Below are 22092 nucleotides of genomic sequence, written 5' to 3'. Positions count from 1 at the left end.
GCTCCACATTGTCAACAGCTCAGCAAATTGGAAGCTTTTCATGTCTCGAAGTAGAAAGCGGGCAGTTGGCACAGAATCACCAAAGTTTGCATCCAGGAATTGCTGGACCCATCTGAGGTGCAGGGGTACTGGCCTGTTTCAACCCAGTTAACACCTAGGGCCGGAGTTCCTTCACCTTATCTTGGAGCTGACAATCAATCCGAGTAGCTAAGGCTATCAATTCTTCCAGTGAGTCAGGTGTCTGGCGAGTGGCCAGCTCGTCTTTCAAGCGGGTATCCAGGCTTCTGCAGAAGAGAGTCTTGAGACATATGGGGTCCCAGCGAAGTTCCGCTGCAAGAGTCTTGAATTCTATGGCAAATTCAGCCAATGATCTGTTGCCTTGCTTCAAGTCCACCAAAGCAAATCCGGCAACAGTATTACGAGCAGGGTCATCAAAAACGGATTTAAACAAGTCCATAAATCCTTCTATGCCCTGCAAAATAGGGTCCTTGCATTCCCACAAGGTAGATGCCCACGACAAGGTTTTCCCATCCAAATAATGCAGGATGTAGGTGGTCTTAGAGAGACCAGTGGGAAACAATGAAGGTTGTAAGGTGAAATGCAAACTGCACTGGTTCAAAAAGCCTCGCGTCTTCTGGAGTTCTTCGGAAAAGCAAATAGGAGCTGCCAGTGGAAAAGCAGTCTTTAAAGTTACCTCCTGTAACTGACCTTGGGTAGAAACTGTGCCTTGTATCTTCTGTGTGTGAAGCTGGTGGAATTCTGCAGTGAGTTTCTCCAAGGTTTCTTGCTGTTCTGAGATGCATTGAGCCAGGCCCGGTATAGCCTTCAAAGTGGAGAGGTGTGCCAGGTCCATGGGTTACTGACATCCCATACCTTAAGCTGGATTCCCAGGCGTACTGCTTCTCCAAATTTAGCCAGATCTACTCGAGTTAGCAATCTGTTATGAATCTGTTATGAATCTGCTAGGAAACTCCTCCAGGAGAGGGAGGAGTTAGCAATCTGTAATGCTCTTCTCCAGGAGAGGGAGGAGTTAGCAATCTTGTTAATGTATAGACTGCGGCGTTAGCAATCTTGTTGTGAATCTACTCCTATGGAAGGAGGAGTTAGCAATCTGATATGCTCGGTTCCTGTAAAGGGAGTAGATAACAATCTGTTATGAACTGTTGCTGAAGACCCCTGATGGAAGGAGTAGCAATCTGTACCAGCGGAGTGCTTGGAGAGGGCACTCAGCTGTAGAGGAAGGTAGATAGGTGAATCCTTGGGCCGATGGCAGATGACAGCGCCCCCAGGAAGATATCCTGAGAGGGACCACCCGCTAGGCTGGGTTATGGAGACAGACACAGATAGTTCTTTTATTAGACAGATTAGTAGAACCACCAGAGGTGGCAGTAGCCCAGCAGGGCTGAAGTCCCTCAGGTACTGGAACAGCGATCCCAGGGTGGCTGAGCTGTAGAGAGACAATAGATAGTGAGTAGACAGGGTATGCTGTGTTCATAGCCAGAACTAGATAACCAATCTCACATAAGGTCTTAAAGAGGCTCAGTAGCTGGAAAGGGTTAGACCCTCGAGGAGCGAGTACCTGGTTCCAGGGAAAGCTCTGAGAGAGCGACGGTAACTCACAAATGTCTGTATCTGCGATAGCTTCCAGGCAGTAGAGAATCTTCAGAGTATTCAGGAACATGGACCCTCGAGGAGTGAGTACCAGTTCCTATCTGCAATCTGAAATAAAGAAAAGAGAGCGAGACCCCCGAGGAGTGGGTACCCCTGGTAAGTCAGAGGAGGCAGAGTAGCTTGGACGAATTCGTAGCGAGTCCGAATCCTTGTCATTGTCCGTGGCCTTGTCCTTGCTAACTTGATTAATTAGCGAATACTGAGACCTTTTATATTGGAAGCGGATGATATCAGCTCAGGGGGATGCTCCTGAGGTTCGCGCCCTTGCGGGTACAATAGTCGAAGCGCGCAGCCTACGTCATCAGGCAACATGGCAGATCTGCAGCGTTGAGCCGGTCCAGGGACGCTGGAGGGAGACACCGCTGCTATAGCCGTCCATCAGACCCGGAAGGAGTCGCCACAGAGGTAGAGAGGGCGAAGTGAGTGCATCGAGCAGCGACGGACGCAACACCTCCAGGCAGACAATGTCCATTCTGGCGCCCTACTCAGCCCAGCCGGACTGGTTGCGGACCACATTGCAGGACAGGACCTGTCCAGGGAAGGACACGTCAGGCAAGAACATCAAGGCAAGGCAGACATCAAGGTTACGGACATCAAGGCAGACTGACAAGGGAAGAGATGATTTCTCGGTGCCGCCTGATGGAAAGGCCCACCAGCACCCTACACACCCCAGCCGGGGTGATCACGGACCACTGGGCCACTACGCGCCCTACCAACCCAGCCGGGCTGGTCATGGACCATGAGGGATGGGTCAGGCGGAGCTGAAGACATCTGGAACAGATGGACATCTAGACATCAGAAACGGATGGGCAACTGGACATCATGGATGGCAGACAACTGGACATCATGGAACATCAAAGAACATACGGACATTGGAGCAGAGACCAGAACATGGAACGAAGACATGGGAACCCACACGGAACAGAGTGCCTAGGAGGAGAAACAGACGTGGAGTCCTAAAGAAGACTTATTCCTTGTGAAGGCAAGGAAGGACTGAGCTGAGGAGACTTTTGTAGGCTGAAGAGATGGATCCAGGAAGATGACAACATCAGGGTGGAGCAGGAACCACTCCCTCACTGGCCCTACAAGAAGTGCAGAGAGAGGCGGCCCCGTACCTTAGAAAAGGCAGGAAGAAGAAGTCTGCAGACCCTGGACAGCGGCCCTGCAGACGCCGACGTCGAGGAGGAGCTGGAGCTGGGCCATGCAGGCCCCGACGTAGGAGGCAGCTTCCATACTGCTCAGGAAGGACTGAGGGTGGCTCCAGCTGCCATGTGAGACCGGGGATGGAAGGTAGGGATGTGCATTCGTTTTGAACGAATGCACAATCCGCAACGTATTGGTCCTTATTCGTTGCATTCGTGGGGTTCCGAAACATATAGTGAACCCCCACGAACGCAACGTATCATTAACGAATAAAACCCCCACTCTCCTGACCCCCCCAAGACTTGCCAAAAGTCCCTGGTGGCCAACAGGGGTCCTGGAGCGATCTCCTGCACTCGGGCCGTCAGCTGCCAGTATTCAAAATGGTGCCAATAGCCTTTGTCCTTACTATGTCACAGGGGCTACCGGTGCCATTGGTTGGCCCCTGTCACATGGTAGGAGCAATGGACGGCCGGCACCATTTGTGTTCCTACCGTGCCGGCCAAACAACATTGGGGGTTGAGCCGGCTGGCCTGAAGAAGGGTGAGAGCCAAGAGCAGGATCGCAACATATAGCACTTCAATTGAAGATATTCAGATCCATGAGAATCTGCCAAGCTGGATTTCATTGCCCCTTCTCCTTTCAGTACTTGATTCAATATCCATATGTCCTGTTCTTGTAATGCAGGCCAATCAATGCAAGAGCTGTCAATCTTAAATATTAGGTTGTACCATTGAAGCATGCAAGCATTTTTCTCTGTCTAATCTTCAATGAATTGTCCAGTTTCTGAAATGCTCCACAGATTGATATCAACATCAAATTATCTTCAACAATTTCTGCAGGAGCCTTCCCTGGAACATGGCATGCTGGAACTCTGTGGAAATAAATTAAACTAGGACCCTTTCTGCAAGAGTAAGGAGGTGAACACCATTGTCCTAAATTCTACCAGAGGTCATATATTTTGGAACCCACTGTCTTTGTTGATGTGCTGTAGAAAGAATCTGATGAAGGAATATTTCTGCTTTTCTAAGTCACTAGATTAAAAATCATTTCAAGTTACAGCAAATGGACTATTTTGCCCCCTAAAAGTGCACATCTTCGTTCTCCAGGTCTCCATCTATGGCAGAGAACAGTTCAAGCTCTTCCTGACAAAGAGTATTTTATTTATTTATTTTATTTAAATTCTTTTAATATACCGATGCTCAAGACAAAGTCTTATCGTACCTGTTTACAACAAAACCAGGGGAAACCATAATTAATCGAATGAAAGAAAATTACAATGAACAGGGAGTACAATTCAGGACAATTGAAAGGAAAGAATTAGATTAACATAACACTTCTAAAAGTAATTTGAGATAGCAAAAAACAATTAATTAGCATGGAAAGCTAATTTAGCGGTTAATTTAACTAAGAGATTCGATCTTAATGGCTCCTTTAGATAAGTGGTAGGGGAGGCATCATACCGGGGAGACAACAAGGGCTAGAGATGGGGCAGTGGCAGGCAGGGTTATAGGCTCGAGGCGAGGAGGGAAGGTGATAAGGGGGTGTAAGAGTCATTGCTAGTTGTGGAGTGTCTCATCAGGGGAAGGCTTGAGAAAATAGCCAAGTCTTCAGTTTCTTTCTAAAGGAGAGAAGACATTGTTCCTGGCGTAGATCTGGGGGTAGTGTGTTCCATAAATGTGGTCCCGCAGAGGACATTGCTCGTTTTTGAAAGGAATTGTGGAAGAAGGATTTGTGTGGGGGCACCTGGAGAGTTCCTTTGTAAGTGGATCTAATCGGCCTGGTGGAAGTATGGAATTCGAGTGGGATTGTGAGTTGGAGTGAGGAATGATGGTAGATGGTTTTGTGGATGATGGTCAAGGTCTTGAACAGTATTCTATAATGGATGGGAAGCCAGTGTAGGTTTTTATATATCGGTGTGATGTGGTCCTTACGACAAGAATTTGTGAGGATCCTGGCTGCGGCGTTTTGCAGCATCTGTAGAGGTTTAGTTGTGGAGGAGGCTAGGCCGAGCAGTAGCATGTTGCAGTAGTCAATCTTTGAAAACAGTATGGCTTGGAGGACAGAACGGTAATCATGAAAGTGCAGGAGAGGTCTTAGCTGTTTTAAAACATGTAGCTTATAGAAGCATTCCTTAGTAGTGTTGTTGATGAACTTTTTGAAGTTCATTCTGTTGTCCAGAATAGCACCGAGGTCTCTCAACTGGTTTGCTGAAGGTAAGATTGGGTTGCAGACGAGGGGGTTATTATTAGGGATGTGAATCGTTTTTTGACAATTTTAAAAAATCGTCAGATGATTTTAAATCGTCAAAAATCATTAGAGTGCGCGATACAATACAAATTCCCCCGATTTATCGTCAAAAATCGTTAAATGGGGCACGGGAATTATTTGGGGGAGGACGGGAAAATTGGCACACCAAAACAACCCCTAAACCCACCCCGACCCTTTAAAACCAATCCCTTACCCTCCCGAACCCCCCAAAATGTTAAATTACCTGGTGGTCCAGTGGGGAGGGTCCCGGCGCGATCTCCCGCTCTCGGGGCCATCGGCGCCATTTTGGCTGCTATTAATATAAATGGCACCGATGGCCCGATAAAAAAAAACCCCACCCGACCCTTTAAAACCAATCCCTTACCCTCCCGAACCCCCCCAACATGTTAAATTACCTGGTGGTCCAGTGGGGGGTTCCGGTGCAATCTCCCGTTCTCGGGCCATTGGCGCCATGTTGGCTGCCACTAATATAAATGGCGCCGATAGCCTGATTAAAAAAAATCCCACCCGACCCTTTAAACCGACCCCCTTAGTCTCCCCCACCCGACCCCCCAAAAACCTTTTTAAATTACTTGGTGGTCCAGGGGGGGGCGCGGGGAGCGATCTCCCGCTCTCGGGCCATCGGCTGCCACTCATAAAGATGGCGCCAATGGCTTTTTGCCCTTACCATGTGACAGGGTATCCGTGCCATTGGCCAGCCCCTTTTTTAAAGGGGCTGGCCAATGGGGCCGGCCCCAATGGCCCATGGGCCCCAAAAATGGGGGCTGGCCCCATGGGCCAGCCCCCATTTTTAAAGATGGCGGCAGCCATCCAGTGCTCCTACCATGTGACAGGGACCGGCCAATGGCACAGATACCCTGTCACATGGTAAGGGCAAAGGGCCATCGGCGCCATTTTTTTTTTTGCGCAGCTGATGGCCTGGGAACGGGAGATCGCTCCCCGCGGCCCCCCTGGAACACCAGGTATGTGTAAAAAGTTTTTTTTGGGGGGGGGGGGGGGTCGGGAGAGTGGGGGAGGCTAAGGGGGTAATTTGAAAGGGTCGGGGTGGGTTTTTTTTGTTTTTTTTTTAATCGGCGCCGGCCTCACTAAAAAAAATTAGTGATGTGAATTGGAATCGGAACCGATCCCAATTCACATCTCTAACAATCAAATTCCCCCCCCCCCCCCCCCAGCCGAACCCGATCGTTAAAACGATCGGGCACACGATTCACATCCCTAGTTATTATCATTAGGAGAGATGACAATGAGTTCAGTTTTGGATGTATTAAGAACCAGATTGAGACTAGAGAGTAGGTGGTTGATGGAGTGAAGGCAGCTGTTCCAGAAGTTTAGGGTGCTGGAGAGGGGGTCCGTGATGAGGATTAAGATCTGCACATCGTCAGTGTAAATAAAATGGGTGAGGTTGAGACTTTCTAGTAACTGGCATAGGGGTCGCAGATAGATATTAAACAGGGTGGGGGATAAAGAGGAACCTTGGTGGACTCCTTGATTGGAGTGGACGGGGTGGGATTCTTTATCGTTTATTCTAACTTTGTAGTGCCTGTTGTTGAGGAAGGATTTGAACCAGATCAGTGCAGATCCTGTGATGCCGATTTCCTCCAGACGGTTGATGAGGATTGAATGATTAACTGTGACGAACGCTGCTGAAATGTCGAGAAGAGCCAGAAGGTAGGATTGGCCTTTGTCAAGACCCATCAGAATTTTGTCTGTTAACGAGAGTAAGAGTGATTCCGTGTTTAAGCGTTTCCGGAAGCCGAATTGAGAGGGGTAAATAATGTTATGTGAGTCAAGGTAATCAATGAGACGGTTGTTGACCAGTTTTTCCATTAGCTTGGCGATAAATGGTAAGTTGGCGATGGGGCGGAAGTTTGCCAGGTTGGCTGGATCCAGGTTAGGTTTTTTTAGTAAGGGTTTTAGTGAAACAGTTTTTAATGCGTCTGGGACAGATCCTTGAGTGAGGGAGCAATTTATGATGTCGGCCAGAGGTTTGGCTATGGTGTTAGGTATGGTAAGTAAGAGTTTGGTAGGTATTTGGTCTGTTGGATATGACGAAGGCTTCATCTTCTTGATTATAGATTCGATCTCCAGGGAGGATGTGAGTTCAAAAGATTCTAGTATCTGTTTATGGGTAGCTGGGGAAGGGTTTAGGGCAGGAGGAGGCTGGGTGTTTGATGAGGTCATCGTTGTGAGTACATTTTTTATTGAAGAATAAGGCCAATTCCATAGATTTGTTTTGGGCTTCTTCTTCTGGGATGATTGGAGGAACAGGAGTAGTGAGGGATGCGACATATGAAAATAGAGTCTTAGGGTCGTACAGAAAGCTATGAATTTTTTTGGCGTAAAAATCTCTCCTAGTATGTAGAATGGTGATCCTGTAAATGTTCATAGCGGTTTTATAAGCGCCCTGGGCAGTTGGGGAGGGGTCCTTACGCCAGCATTGTTCTTTATGTTGCAGGTCTTGTTTGAGCTTTTTCAATTCTATAGACAACCAAGGTTTTTGTTAGGATGGGCTGGATTGATTTCTTTCGAAGCCATGGGGCAGATTTTATTTGCTACTGAGCGAGTGATGTTTATCCACGAGGTCATAGCAGTGTTGGCGTTGGAGAGGTCCAGTTTAGTTAGGTCATTGGAGAGGCTGGTGCTAAGGATGTCCAAGGAACAGGGTTTTCTGAACTGGATAGTAGATTTAGGGATGAAGGGAGTCGGATTTTTCCTTATAGCTAATTCCGTAGAAATCAGCGAGTGATCTGACCAGGGGATGGGGGGTTAGTGGATGAGATGGATTCATTAATGAAGATGAGGTCCAGAGTGTGGCCTGCTTTGGGAGTGGGTTTGTTTATGATTTGTTTAAATCCCATGGCCTGGAAAGATGATAGGAGGGCTTCACAGTTGGAGGTGGGTGAAGGGGAGTCAACATGGATGTTGGAGTCTCCTAAAATGATGGCTGGGGAGTCCGTATTGTTGTGTTTGGCTATGATTTCGATGAGAGGAGAAGGGTCAGATTCTAGGAGCCCGGGGGGGGGGGGGGGGCCGTATATTAAACATATTTGTAACTGATTAGATTTGAATAATCCAATTTCTAGTTTAGATGTCGATTTAAAGGCTTGGTGGGATAGTCTCAGTTCTTTTTTTGCGGCTAGCAAAATTCCACCCCCTCTTTTTTTAAGTCTAGGTAGAGAGAAGAAGTCGTAGAGTTGAATTGGTAATTGGTTGATTAAAGCTGTATCTGTGGATTGCAGCCATGTTTTGGTTATAGCACAAATATCAGGTTTGTGTCCCAGAGGTGGTCGTTGAGCAAGTGTGATTTTTTTTTTGAGAGGGATTGGGAGTTGAGAAGAGTTAGGGTGATTAATGAGAGACCCAGGAATTGGGTTAGAGGAGAGATCATGATGGGAATCATTGATCTCTGAGCATTGAAAATTGTGCGTGGGTAGATGGTTTCTGTTAAGGAAAGGGAGTGAGATAATGGGGATGGGGTACATTTGTAACATGATGATTTTTGGAGAGAATTTGGATGATTTCTGGAGGAGATGGGTGCTAGAAGGTTGTTGGTAGAGATGAGTGCTGGTTGGTTGCTGGACGAGATGAGTGCTTGATGGTTGCTGGTGAGGATGAGTGCTGGATGATTGCTGGAAGAGATGAGTGCTAGATTGCTGGAAGAAGTGAGTGCTGTATGGTTGCAGTTGGGGATGAGGGCTGGATGATTACTGTAAGAAAAGGTTGCTAAAGGAGGCTAGAAGAGAGTGGAGCAATGCAGGATGCCTGGGGGGATCCTGTATAGTAGTGGAAGGTTTTCGGTCAAGGTTGCAAATGGCTTAGAGGGCCCTGTCTTGGGGCTCACACCGGGGACGCTGAAGGGAAGCCCCTTAGAACTCGCTCCGACGGGTGTGAAAAATTGAAAGGGGTTGACGGAGCCCTAAGATTGGCCTGGTGCCTCTCAGGGGTGAGGTTGACTCACAGTTGGATTGAGGAGGTATAAAACGGCTTTAGCTTTTAAATCAACTGAGAGGTCAGTCTCCACGGAGCCTGGCTGGGAATGAGTTCCGGAAGAAAGAGGTGGATTAAAGGTGGATTAAAGAAAGATTAAAGTGAGGCATTAGCCCTCTGCAGAAACCTAAAGAAAGATCAACAGTTATAGCTTTGCACATTAATGAAATGTACATATTCAAGCCTAAAAAAAAAAAATCACACCACAGCAGAAAATCTCCTTACGTAAACATTAGCTTAACCTATAGAGCAAACACGATAACGTCTATAAAATGATGAACCACCTGGAGAGAACTGAGATCCGCTCAGTAAATGCGAAGATTGAGAACGGCCACGAAATACAAGATGTTCTGTGTTGTTGCCATCGCCCTGGTTCTGGGGTTCAGCAGCTCGGAGGGAAAGTCATTTTTCCGTAAGTGCCCGATTTAACCTTTCTGTTTGGAAATAATTGCAGACAATCCAAGAGGCAAGGGAGGCTGAGGAGGGAGGGGGTGAAGCATCACTAGCGTGTTGATCACCTCCCGCTCCCCCCCCCCAAAAAAAAGAAAAAATAAGCACAAAAATAGTATTTGGTGGCGAGGGAGGGTAATTCTGTAACAGCCTGCATATAGAAAGTACACGTGGACGTAGACCAAATTTTCAGTGAATTTAGACATGTAAGTCTGTTTTGAAAATTAGAAAGTGCACACAGATCCCTCTGTGCATCATACATGTACTGGGGGGGGGGGCAGGTAAGTGGTTTTGCAACCTCCAACTCTGCCCCTCCAGATTGCCTCTTTCTAGTACAAAAAGCCCAGGTTTTATGGGGCCAATTTTAAATATTACATGCGCGGGGTACATTTGTGAGCGCTACCCGGCGCGCACAAATGTTCACCCGATTTTATAACATGCGCGCGCTCCCGCGCACATCTTATAAAATACAGGGTCGGCACACGCAAGGGGTGCACACATGAGCACCTTGCACGTGCCGAGCCCGAGGAAAGCCCCGATGGCTTTCCCCGTTCCCTCCAAGGCCGTTCCGAAATCGGAGCGGCCTTGGAGGGAACTTTTTTTTTTGGCTCCCCCCCCCCCCCCCCACCTTCCCCTCCCTTCCCCTATCTAACCCATCCTCCAGCCCTCACTAAATCCCCCCCCCCCACCACCTTTGCTTCCGAAGTTACGCCTGCCCAAGGCAGGCGTAACTTGCGCGCGCTGGCTCGCCATCCTCCAGCAGAGGCCGCTGTGCCGGAGGATTCGGGACTGTCCCCGGACCGCCCCCAAACCGCCGCCATGCCCCTGGCGTTGCCCCCGACCACCCACAAACCACTGCCATGCCCCCGGCCAGCCCATTTTTGAAAGCCCCAGGACATATGCGCATCCCGGAGCTTGTGCTTGCTGCCGAGCCTATGCAAACTAGGCTCGGCGCATGCAGGGGTAGGTTTTCAGGGGTTACGCGCGTAACCCTTTGAAAATCTACCACTATGGGGCAGATTTTTAAACTTACTTGCACGGGGTACATTTGTGCACGCTATCCGACGTGCAAAGATGTACACCCGATTTTATAACATGCGTACGCTGCCGCACTCGTGTTATAAAATCTGGGGTCGGCGCATGCAATGGGGTGCACACTTGTGCACCTTGCGCGCGCCGAGCCCTAGGGGAGCCCCGATGGCTTTCTCTGTTCCCTCCAAGGCCGCTCTGATTTCAGTTCGGGGGCGGTCCAGGGGCGGACCGAAATCCGTTACATCCCGATTTCGGAGCACCTCGGAAGGAACTTTTTTCACCTCCCCCCCCCCCCCCCCCCACCTTTCCCTCCCTTCCCCTATCTAACCCACCTCCTTGCCCTACCTAAATCCCCCCCCCCCCCACCTTATTTTGGCGAGTTACGCCTGCCCGATGCAGGCGTAACTTGCATGCGCCGGCTGGCTGCTGTGCCCGAGGACTCAGGACCGCCCCCATGCTGCCGCCATGCCTCCATCCCCGCCCCCAGACCATCACCCTGCCCCCTGCCCCGCCCATGGTCCGCCCATTTTTGAAAGCCCCGGGACATATGCGCGTATCTTACGAGCGTATGCCCCGGGGTTTTCGGGGGTTATGCGCATATCTTATGAGCGTAACCCTTTGAAAATCTACCCCTATGTGTGTAAATCCTTTTGAAAATTCTGTTGTAAATACCAAATACAGAACATAAACCGGCAAGGCTTTTTAATTTTTCCACAATATCAGAGCTCTTTGTTCTCATAAAATTATTTAACCCTCCACCACATTACTGCATATCATAAAAAGAAATGCACAGTTGAATTTCTCATCTACTTCCAATTATGGGATTCTTGGCACAACTGTTTTTTTTTTAATGTATACGCACTTCTGACACTTAAAACATAGATCCGTTTCCTGCATCATCTATCAAAAATCTTCTGTTACAAATGATCACAACCATACCCTTCTATTTCAATGATTACAATATACTCCACATACCTGTATGATATAGAAGTTATTAAACACCAATCACCATCATAAACTCAAACCTCGGAAAGTCCCTTATAATGTTTAGATTGCTAGGAAAACAGCCCCACAATACTGTGAACATACTGGGGCAGATTTTAAAAGCCCTACGCGTGCAGAGCCTATTTTGCATTGGCCCGGCGACGCGCACAAGCCCCAGGACACGCGTGTGTCACGGGGCTTGAAAAAAGGGGCAGGAAGGGGGCGGCCTGAGGAGGGGCATGGGCGTGGCCAGAGGCCTCCGCAGGGCCTCTAGGTACAACTTACAAAACAAAGGTATTGGGGGGGGGGGGGTTAGGTTGGGCAAGGGAAGGGAAGGTGGGGGGGGGGGGGCGGAAGGAAGGTTCCCTCCAAGGCCACTCCGATTTCGGAGCGGCCTCGGAGGGAAAGCCATCAGGGCTCGGCGCGCGCAAGGTGCACAAGTGTGGACCCCCTTGCGCGCACGGACCCCGGATTTTATAACATTTGCGCACAACGAACGAATTAGCCACCTACTTTAAGACAAAAATCTCAAACCTTACTCGCTCCCTTACAACCCATCACAATCTACCAACACCTCAGAGCACATACCAACCCACTCTGAATGCTAAACTAGAGTCATTTGAGCCCACATCCACCATGGAAATTGAAAATTTACTTTAAAAAATTAAACCATCTGCACATCCCTCTGACCCACTTCCTACTAATTTGCTCACCGCCATCCCTAGCACCGTCGCAAAACCTATTGCAGAAATCATTAATACCTCCTTAGCCCTGGGCACAGTTCCTAAACAGCTAAAACTTGCAATCCTCAAACCACTACTGAAAAAACCAACTGCTTCACCCATGGACCCAGCCAACTTCAGACCCATTGCAAACCTGCCCCTGATCTCCAAACTGATGGAAAAAGCTGTAAATAAACAACTTTCCGAATATCTCGAGGAGCACAACATTCTTTCCCCTGCTCAATACGGTTTTTGTAAATCACTAAGCACAGAGTCCCTTTTGCTTTCTCTCACTGATAAATTACTTTTGAACCTGGAGAAAAAACAGTCATTCTTACTGGTCCTGTTAGATCTATCTTCAGCGTTCGACACGGTAAATCACTCACAACTCCTAGATCAACTATCAAACATAGGAATCAAAGGCACAGCTCTCAGTTGGTTCAAATCGTTCCTATCAAACAGGTTTTACAAGGTCAGAATTAACAAGGAATCTGACCCCATCCTATCAGACCAAGGCGTACCACAAGGTTCATCCCTCTCTCCCACCCTGTTCAACATTTACCTCCTCCCCCTCTGCCATTTGCTATCACAACTCAAGCTTACTCATTACCTCTATGCAGACGACATCCAGATCCTCATCCCCATCACAGAATCAATTCAAAAAACCTTCGCCTACTGGGAGAATTGTCTTCAACCAATTAAACAACTACTCTCCAGCCTGAACCTGATTCTAAACTCCAGCAAAACAGAGTTGCTACTGATTTCACACAACCTAAACACCCACCCACCTAGCCTTGCACAACCCACATCTTCAAACATGGAGCTCTCTGCAGACGTCAGGAATCTAGGAGCATGGCTTGACAACCAACTTAACCTAAAAAAATTCATAAACACAACCACCAGGGATTGCTTCTTTAAACTACAGGTCCTAAAGAAGCTAAAGCCACTCCTTCACTTCAATGACTTTCGCCTCGTTCTACAATCCATTATTTTTTCGAAACTTGATTACTGCAACTCAATCCTACTTGGCCTCCCCTCCAACAGCATAAAACCTCTACAGATGGTACAAAACACCGCAGCCAGAATCCTAACACTAATAGAAGAGACCATATTACCCCCATCCTGAGCAACCTCCACTGGTTACCCATCAAACAGAGAATCCTATATAAAACCTTAACCATTATTCATAAAGCAATTCATAACGTCGCACCTATATCTCTACAAACTCAACTTCGTCCACATTTATCTTCCAGACCCATCAGAAGCACCTACAAAGGCACATTAGTCGCAGCTCCAGCTAAATCAACTCTAAGAAAAAGAGCACTCTCAACTGCGGGACCACACCAATGGAATGCGCTCCCACCAGACCTACGACTCGAACCCAGTCTACCAGAGTTCAAAAAAAGGTTAAAAACCTGGCTCTTCAGGCAAGCGTTCCAATTCCCAGGGTGTAACTAGGCACCTCCTCCTGACTTTCAGCTCCAACCATTGCAGGGTGTCACTAACACCTTGACACTTTATGTACTTGCTTATTCGCAATGTTTATTTAACAGTCATTAATTACATACTATATAACTGTATACTTGTAGACTATATATGCTACTAAAGTTCCTTGTAAAAAGTTGAACACACATACTGTTTCAAAACACGAATAATGTTAATTGTTATTTGTTAAATGTTATTGTTACTTTCAATGTTCCTTGTAATAAGCCCAGGTCGGACCGCCCCAACCAGGGTTAATTTGTTTATTGTAAACCGGATTGATTTGTATTGTATACAGGAATTCCGGTATATAAAAAATTAAAATAAATAAATAAATCTACACCTGCGCGTAGGTATTAAAATCTGCCCCACTGTATGAATTTTCAAAAGTAAATCTGTTTAAAAAAAATGCAGTTATACTGTTTTCCTAACACACTTTGAAAATTGTTCTTATTTTCACAAGATTTTTTGAGTGTTTTTTTATGGCGTGTGATGATTATATATGATTTAATCTCCTGCTGCCAATGATGTTTGCACTGCAGAGTGCATATGTACTCATCATTTTTTCACACAAGGCCAGATTACTTAAAAACTTAACTGGGTATATTCAAACACAGCTGGTTATATTTTTAAGTTATTTGACTACGTGTAGCCAGATAACTTTAGGCAAGTGTATTCAGTGGGATGATTATCCCATTGAATATCTAGGATACGTTATCTGGCAAACTTTAGCCGTCTTACTGAATATGGACTTTCTTGTGCCTAATTTACTTTACTAGACGTGACCCCAATCCCTCTCTGCCCATTTATTCTGAACTTAACTTTAGATACCAGTACAAATAGAGACCTGAATTTAGCTCTCTAGCATGGGAAAATGTAAATTTATTCAGATCTAGGCACCTAAGTCGTTATGGAGGAGGAAGGCAGAGGACCACAGATTAAGTAAATCCTGTAACAGCACAGGAACAAATGGGCAGAATGGGTGGATCAAATGGTTATTTTTCTACCAACACCTATATTTCTATCTATCTTTGGATTATTCTTGTGGCTCCAATGAATGGCATCACAGCCTCCCCCAGGGGCAAGATAGTCCCTAGAACACTGTGCTACCTATTCCAAATCCTGATCTAAAAAGAAAAAGTTTCTCTACTTCTGTTCAGGGCTTTTTTTTTCTCACTCTCTTGGCTACCTTATCCTAACTTTTCTTCCAGTCTCCCCTTTCCTCACCTCCTGTCTGCTTTATATCCTCCTCCACATCTCTCTCTCTCTGAAACCCATCTTTCTCATTAATCTGATTTTCCAGTATTTCTTTCTTGATTTCCCCCTCTATCTTTGCTATCATTTCTATCATTTCATCTCCCTCTCACCCCTCGCTTTCCTTATATTGACTTTCATTCATCTCTTTACCACCTCTCTCCTCTTTCTGAATCCTCCAGACTACTGGCATCTGAAAAGGAACTTGTGCCCTTAAAAACCCATAAATAATAAAAAATATGTTTACATAACTTTGTTAGAACAATTAATAGTATTGCAGATCTATTAATAATCCAGCTTTCTACAGTGACATCACCTTCAATACATTTTGAAAACGTACAATATGAAGGTACTCTGTAATACATTTAAGACAAATAGGAGAAAATATTTTTTTACTCAATGCAGAATTAAACTTGATTTGGAGGATGTGGTAAAAGCTGTTAGTATAGCTGGGTTTAAAAAAGGTTTGGGCAAGTTTCTAGAAGAAAAGTCCATAAACCATTGTTGGACATGGGGAAATCCCCTTCCTATACCTGGGATAAGCTGCATGGAATCTATCAACCTTTTGGAGCTTGCCAGGTACTTGGGTCCTGGATTGGCCACTGTTGGAAACAGGATACAGGACTTGATGAAGCTTTGGTCTGATTGTATGGCAAATTTTATGTTATGTTCTTAAACCTCTTGGAAACTAAAATGTCTGCCCTCTTGTCCCCATTGCATTGTTATTTACATTTGTATTTTTGTCAAACAAGGCTTAAATGTTTCCTAATGATTGATAAATACATTTTATTTTTTACTCTTATCTACTTTCTGTTAATAGTAAGTATACTGTATATCACATTGATACTATTTATTTGAAATTAAAAGCTGTTTCTCAGAAGTTCATATTCAAAGTTAAATGAACAAAAAAGTTTGAACATTTTTCCTCTCTCATCAAGGAAGATGTAAAACAAATTGTAGGAAGTATTTTTTCACTTAGCACCCATCAAGCTATGGAATCTCCTGCCAGAGGACATGGTCAAGGCAAATAACATTGTGAGGTTCAAAAGAGGATTGGATAAGATCCTGAAGGAAAAGTCCATGAACAGTTATTAGACAAGTAGACTTGGGAAAGCAGCGCTTATGCCTGGAAGTGATATACAAGAAAGAGATCAACTATTGGGAATCTGCCGGGTTCTTGAGCTCCAGACTGGCATTCTCTCAGAGACAGAACGCTGGGCTTAATGGAGCTTGGTCTGACCCAGCCTGGCACTGCTTTTGTTATTATGATAGAAAGACTCCATTTTTTCATCTTCCATAGATAAAGTACACATTACTCTAATCCTTTTTAGAAAATGTATAAGCCTTTTCTGTAAGAGCTTCCAATTGCAAACAACTTCAGAAATACATTCACATTACAGTTCTGTTCATATTACCCAGTGGAACAAGTTTTATGAATGCTGAGTGCTTTGAAATGAAAGGCAGACACAATATCTTGTATTTTGTTTTTAACAGAGCAAGGTGTTTGTAAAATTCCACCTCATGCAAGGATAGAATGCGGATATCCAGGCATCTCTTCTAATGAATGCACATTGAGAGCATGTTGCTTTGATTCCAGTGCTGTTAATGGTATCCAGTGCTACAAGAACCGGGTGAAGGAAGGTAATATATTATGGAGGTGTATTTCTTCGAACTGAATGTGTAATCCAATACAAATCAGAGAATTTTCATTTTGTTATTAAAAATGAAACAGATAATTCCCCTGAAAAAATATTTTCATTTTCATTCATTTTCAAATTCCATTCAAGTTTGAGGTAGGCAAAACTGCAGAGATTTTTTTCTACTCAAGGCAAACCAGGGAGGAGCAGGACCAATCAAGGTCAAGAATTTGACCTGTCCCAGCTGGCATCTGCATGGATTGAAAGTTAGTTTCTCATTTTTTTCAGCCTGAACTGAAAGTAAGCTATTACTTGAGCAATCAACATTTTGTATTGAGTTATTTGTCTCCTGGATTTCAGACTGAGAGGTTGTGCTTCTGAAGCTCTTTCTCAAAGTAAAAGGAAAAAAAGATTAAGAAAGGAAGACTTTCAAGTCTTGCAAATCTCCACAGCTCACCTGAGTCTCGGTGGGTAGTGGTGGGGGCATTTATTTTCGTGACTGCATGAATTACATTGGCTCCCAATAAAATATTGTATCGACTTCAAAATTTTGGTTATGGTGTTTAAGGTTCTGAAGTTAAAGCACTATAGGCCGGATTTAAAAACTCCGGCGCACATAAATCCCAGGCCTTATGTGCGCCGGGCCAATTATCAAACTGGCCCGGCCACGCGTGTAAGCCCCGAGATGCGTGTAAGTGCCGGGGCGGCCCAGGACAGCGCCATTCCTCGCTGTCCTGGAGTCTAGCGCACCAGCCCGCTGCCGGCGCGCGCAAGTTACTTCAGGTCGGGCCCTGAAGTAACTTGCAAAATAAAAGGTACAAAAATTTTAAAATGGGTTTTAGAGGGTGGGGAGGAGAAAGGAAGGGGAAGGGAGGTTAGGGTAGGGGGTAGGAAAATTCCCTCCCAGTCCACTCCTAAATTGGGAGGGAACTGGAAAAGGCCGTGATGCGTCGCCGCACGAATGTTGCCACAATCAAACCTCCCCTTGTGTGCACCTCCCCCAATTTTATAACATGCGCGCACCGGCTCTATATCTGTCTTTGGATTATTCTTATGTTGCTCCAATGAATGGCATCACAGCCTCCCCCAGGGGCAAGATAGTCCCTAGAACACTGTAGGGATGCGCATTCGTTTTTGCCATATTGGCGATCCGCAACGTATCTTGCACTATTCGTTATATACGTGGGGAGGCGAAACGCATCGCGACTCCCCACGTATATAACTTATTATCCATCTAATTTGGTGCGCCCCGCGGCGCACGCTTTTCTTCACCCCCCATTAGCTAGCTATGATTTCATAAAATGGCAGCGCCCATACCCTACATTCCGGTATCCATGCCGACCTGTCTGACCCTTTTGTGTGAGTCACTCACAGTGACCCACTTTTCCTTCCGGGCTTCTTCTCCTTCACTTCCGGTGGAGGAGCAGGGAGGCCCCAGGACGGTTCGTCGGCACTAGCTGCAGCAAGGTCTGTCAAGCTGTCGGTGGCCGGCATGAAGTCGGTGGTCACCGGATCGGGTCGGTGGTCAGCGCACCAAAAAATATGGGGGTAACTGGTTCCGGTGGAAGGGTGCTAGACGGCAGCAAGCTGAAAGGAGGCCTGGTTAGTATGTGCGATAGGAAGGCGCGCAGGAGACGGGGGTCAGACAAGACGTGGAGCAAAGTAAGAATGAATAAGCAACGAGAAATGGGGCAGGGGGCAGTCCATGAATGCATCTGAAACTGGAAACCAGGAGAATGAGCAGTGAGCAGCAGAGCCTGACAGGAAGCCAGCGAAGAGGAGAAGCAATAAGCATAGCGAGGCAGCATCTAGAGAAGTCTGGCAGCAGAGTTCGGAAGAAATCGCACCGGGCAACAAGGAGAATCGGGAAGATTGGCAAGGAAGCTATTGCAATAATCCAGGCATAAAAAAAAAAAAAAGACAGCATGAAGAAGGAGGCATCAAAAGCTGCGAAAGAGCAAATATGGATATTAAACATTTAGAGGGTAATTTTCAAAGGAGTTAGGTGTGTAAATGTAACATACTACTGTAGCAATTTTCAAAAGCCATTTACTCAAGTAAAATGCACTTGCGCAAATAAACCCTATGGATAATTCAATGGCCTGTATTGTAGCAGTTTTCAAATGGCCACTTACATGGGTAAAGTGCATGTACATATGCAAAACCCAATTGTAAATGTGTAAATGCTTTTTAAAATTAGGCCTTTGGGATTGATTTGTAGTGTTTTCTGTGTTTTTTTTTTATCAAGTAAGGATCCTCTATACAGAGCTCTGATGGTATCTATTTTGTTCCCTGCATAAGACTTGCCACAGGGGGCAATGATCAAACAGATATCACTATTGCTCCCATGGATAGTAATAGAAGCTACAGTGTGCGGCAGCACCCGGTCTGGACTTTTACCATCCCTGAGCAGGTCTAAGGCTTGCTGAAGGTGAACGTGAAGCACTCATGTAGTTGGGCGTTTGTAGGGTGCTCTGTAGGCAGAGTGCACTATCTTTGTTTGGATAAAATAAAATAAATCCAAAATCCCACCGTGAATTTTGCAAAACTGTATTTTCTTATCAAGGTTTGTCAGATGTTTAAATGCCTGAACTAATGTAGTTTGAATGGTCCTTTTAATGATTTTTTTGTTACATTTTTTTTCATTGCATGTTGCGGAGCACTCGGAGAGCGATCCCACTTCCTGAGAGAGGTGTGTCCTTGGGCCGCAGCTCGCCCCAGAGGATTCCGAAGAGGGCCGCGGGAGGCGTGGCATGCCCGAGCATGGGTAGGACGGAAGCAAGACTGGAGTGATGACCAGGCGACAGGCCCTCCTCCGGACCTGCACGCTTCGGAAGACCCAACAACGCAATGTTGGTCTTGTGAACAGTCCTCCGACCGTTCCCAGCCCTTTCGGACCTGCCGCAGGGTACGGCACGAAGCGGCAGGCCAGACAGAGGCCAGGGCAGCGAAGACTGGAACATAGATTCAGACGAGACTCAGGAACAGGGTACTGGAAGTGCAGACGTAGACTCAGAAGCAAGATACTGAAGGTGTAGAGGTAGATTCAGAAGCGAGGTACTGAAGATGCAGGGGTAGGTTCAGAGGTGAGGTACTGAAGGTGCAGATGTAGACTCAGGAACAAGGACTGAAGGAAGACTTGAGCACAGTCCCTCAGGGTACCCTGCTCAGACCACTCCTGGGACTGAGACACGAGCCACCCTGTCCCACGCATCCCCAACACTGCCTTGGAGGGCAGGTCACGGACCACGCAGAGAACGGGATAATGGAGGAGAGAACCAGGCGACGCGAACTCCGATGCTGGGATACTGTCATCCGAAGCCCCGTCGGCTGGCAGGGCAGAAGCTCCTAAGCGCAGGGACGAATCCCACCTGTTGGCCACTCCAGGGCCCAACAGGCCAGAAGGCTCAGGAACCAGAAAAAGACGAAGGGCAGCACATATAGGACTGGATCAAGAACTGGATCTGGCACCGACATCAAGGTCACAGGGGAGAAGCTGGATTGCTGCGCACCGGCAGCCAAGGCAGGATACAGGGTCAGGAACAAGGACTTCTCAGAGACTTGAAAACGAGGTACATGGCTTGCATCACAGATGGCCCTAAACAGCCTGCCCCGAGGGCTGGTCACAGACCACGGCGTGGCTTGCTGCGAGGTACCAGGACATTAGAGGACACAGGATCAAGGTGCTAGCTTTCAGGAGATTCAAGGCAAGGTACTTAGCTTTCAGGCGGGTTTCAGGAACAGGTGCAAGGCTTGTACTATCTGGACTGGATCATGGATACTGGATAGGAATCGGGCCTCGAGACAGGAACAGGAACAAGCAAACATCAGGACTGGAACAACTGAAGACATCAGGACTGGAACACAGGACAGGAAGCTTCAACGGAAAACATGGACCACTTAGACCTTGCAGAAGGCTGGACCACAAGGCAGCTCCTGGAACGAGGACCTCAGGAGTGACCAACTCCTTGTGAAGGCAAAGACAGACTGGACGCTGAATCCCTTTGTAGAGCTGAGGTGGACAACGCCCAGGGAGGAGCCAGCAGGGGCCACACCTGGCTGGCCCTTGAAGAACAGATGAGAGGCGCGCGCTCGCGCCCTAGGGAGCTGGAGAGATGAGTGCTGGAAGCTGGTGGTGTTCCCAGCCACGTGGAGGAGCCATGGAAGCCAGGCAAGCATGAGGGCAGCCCTGCCCTGAAGCTGGAGAAGTGGCAGGCTGCTGGAGCGGCTTCCAGCCGTGGAGTCAGAAGCAGGAGAGAAGGTAAGGCTGGCTGCAGGGGCTGTAAAGCTGAGTAGACTGCAGGCACCGGCAGAGACGGCCTCCCTGCCGGGCGAGGACCCAGACTGCAGCACGGGCACCGGCAGGGACGCCCTCCCTGCCGGCCAAGGACCCCGGGATGGCAGAGGCACGTCGGGGGAAGCCCGGACAGACAGCGGGGTTCCCGGCCGCGAGGGGGAGCTCGCAGTGGGTCGGCCCCGCTGCACGGAGGAGCAGGCAGCCGGGGAGAAGCCCGGACACCGCGGAGGGACCGCGGCAGCGGCAGCAGCGTCGGCGGCTCAACTAGCCGCATGAAGGTAGGAGCCTGCCTGCGCTCCTCGCGGGCAGGATCGTAACATTGCATGCAGCCAGTCTTTTAGATGACCCTGACATGGTGCCGTGTTTCGAATCAGTCTGTGTCAGGGGGTAGACCCAGGATTCCTGTGTGGTTGAGCCACCTCCGTGACTCGGATCTACTGCTTGAATGGGTCCCATGGGGGTCCTGCAACCCCAAAGGTGCACAGCAGAAGTGAATGCTGATAACCGATGCAGACTGATTCAAAACATGGCACCGATGTCAGGTCAGGATCATTTAAAGGACCGGCTACCTGCAGCTAAGTTTAATTTTAGTTTTCATAAGCACCATTGTGGAATAACTGACGTGGCTTGAAATTTTACTGCAATGAAATTATACTGCACTCTGCCGACAGAGCAGCCTCCAAATGCTCATTAACCCAACTACAGTTTCCACTGCTCCCCACGGGAGCAAGTGTTACACTTACAGCACTTTTCTGAGCTACGGGAAAAAGAAGGGGCAGCAGGAAGGAACCTTCTTCTTTTATTCTGTCACATAAAAAACATGTTTTTTGATGTTGGGCTTCCAGGTTAATTGAAACCATGGCTGGGCTCTGGTGCCATAAAGTCTTCATTTGCAACTTTGTGAGGATTTTTTTCCCACTATTTAATCTTTCTTCCCAACTTACCTTTATCCCGGTCATTGCAGCGAGCGTCCTCAGCCTGCTGTCATGCATCGGGGCTCCTTCCAGACCCTTGCAATCGTGGGCCCTAAATCCGGCCACCAGGTGTCACCCTCGAGCCCTGACTTTGACTCACTCGCATGGCCTCTATGGTATCCCCCAGCTCCGGCTGATCCGGGGAGCAGAAACCTAACTTGGGCGTTGAACACAGGTCCCTGCCACATGAC

The 22092-nt window shown here is 47.3% G+C and overlaps 1 protein-coding gene across 1 annotated transcript in view; it reads left to right on the top strand.

The window, feature by feature from the left end:
• The window catches only part of LOC115076882 (putative gastrointestinal growth factor xP4), a 48194-nt gene that overhangs the window by 7595 nt on the left and 18507 nt on the right, over positions 1 to 22092 (top strand). Inside the window, exon 2 of the mRNA XM_029578856.1 lies at positions 16488 to 16634. Within this exon, the coding sequence (XP_029434716.1) occupies positions 16488 to 16634 (147 nt within the window). The remainder of the gene's footprint in view (positions 1 to 16487; positions 16635 to 22092) is intronic.

The sequence above is a fragment of the Rhinatrema bivittatum genome, chromosome 15 (assembly GCF_901001135.1).
Source record: "Rhinatrema bivittatum chromosome 15, aRhiBiv1.1, whole genome shotgun sequence".
NCBI lineage: Eukaryota > Metazoa > Chordata > Amphibia > Gymnophiona > Rhinatrematidae > Rhinatrema > Rhinatrema bivittatum.
This window is presented reverse-complemented; position numbering and strand designations above follow the sequence as displayed.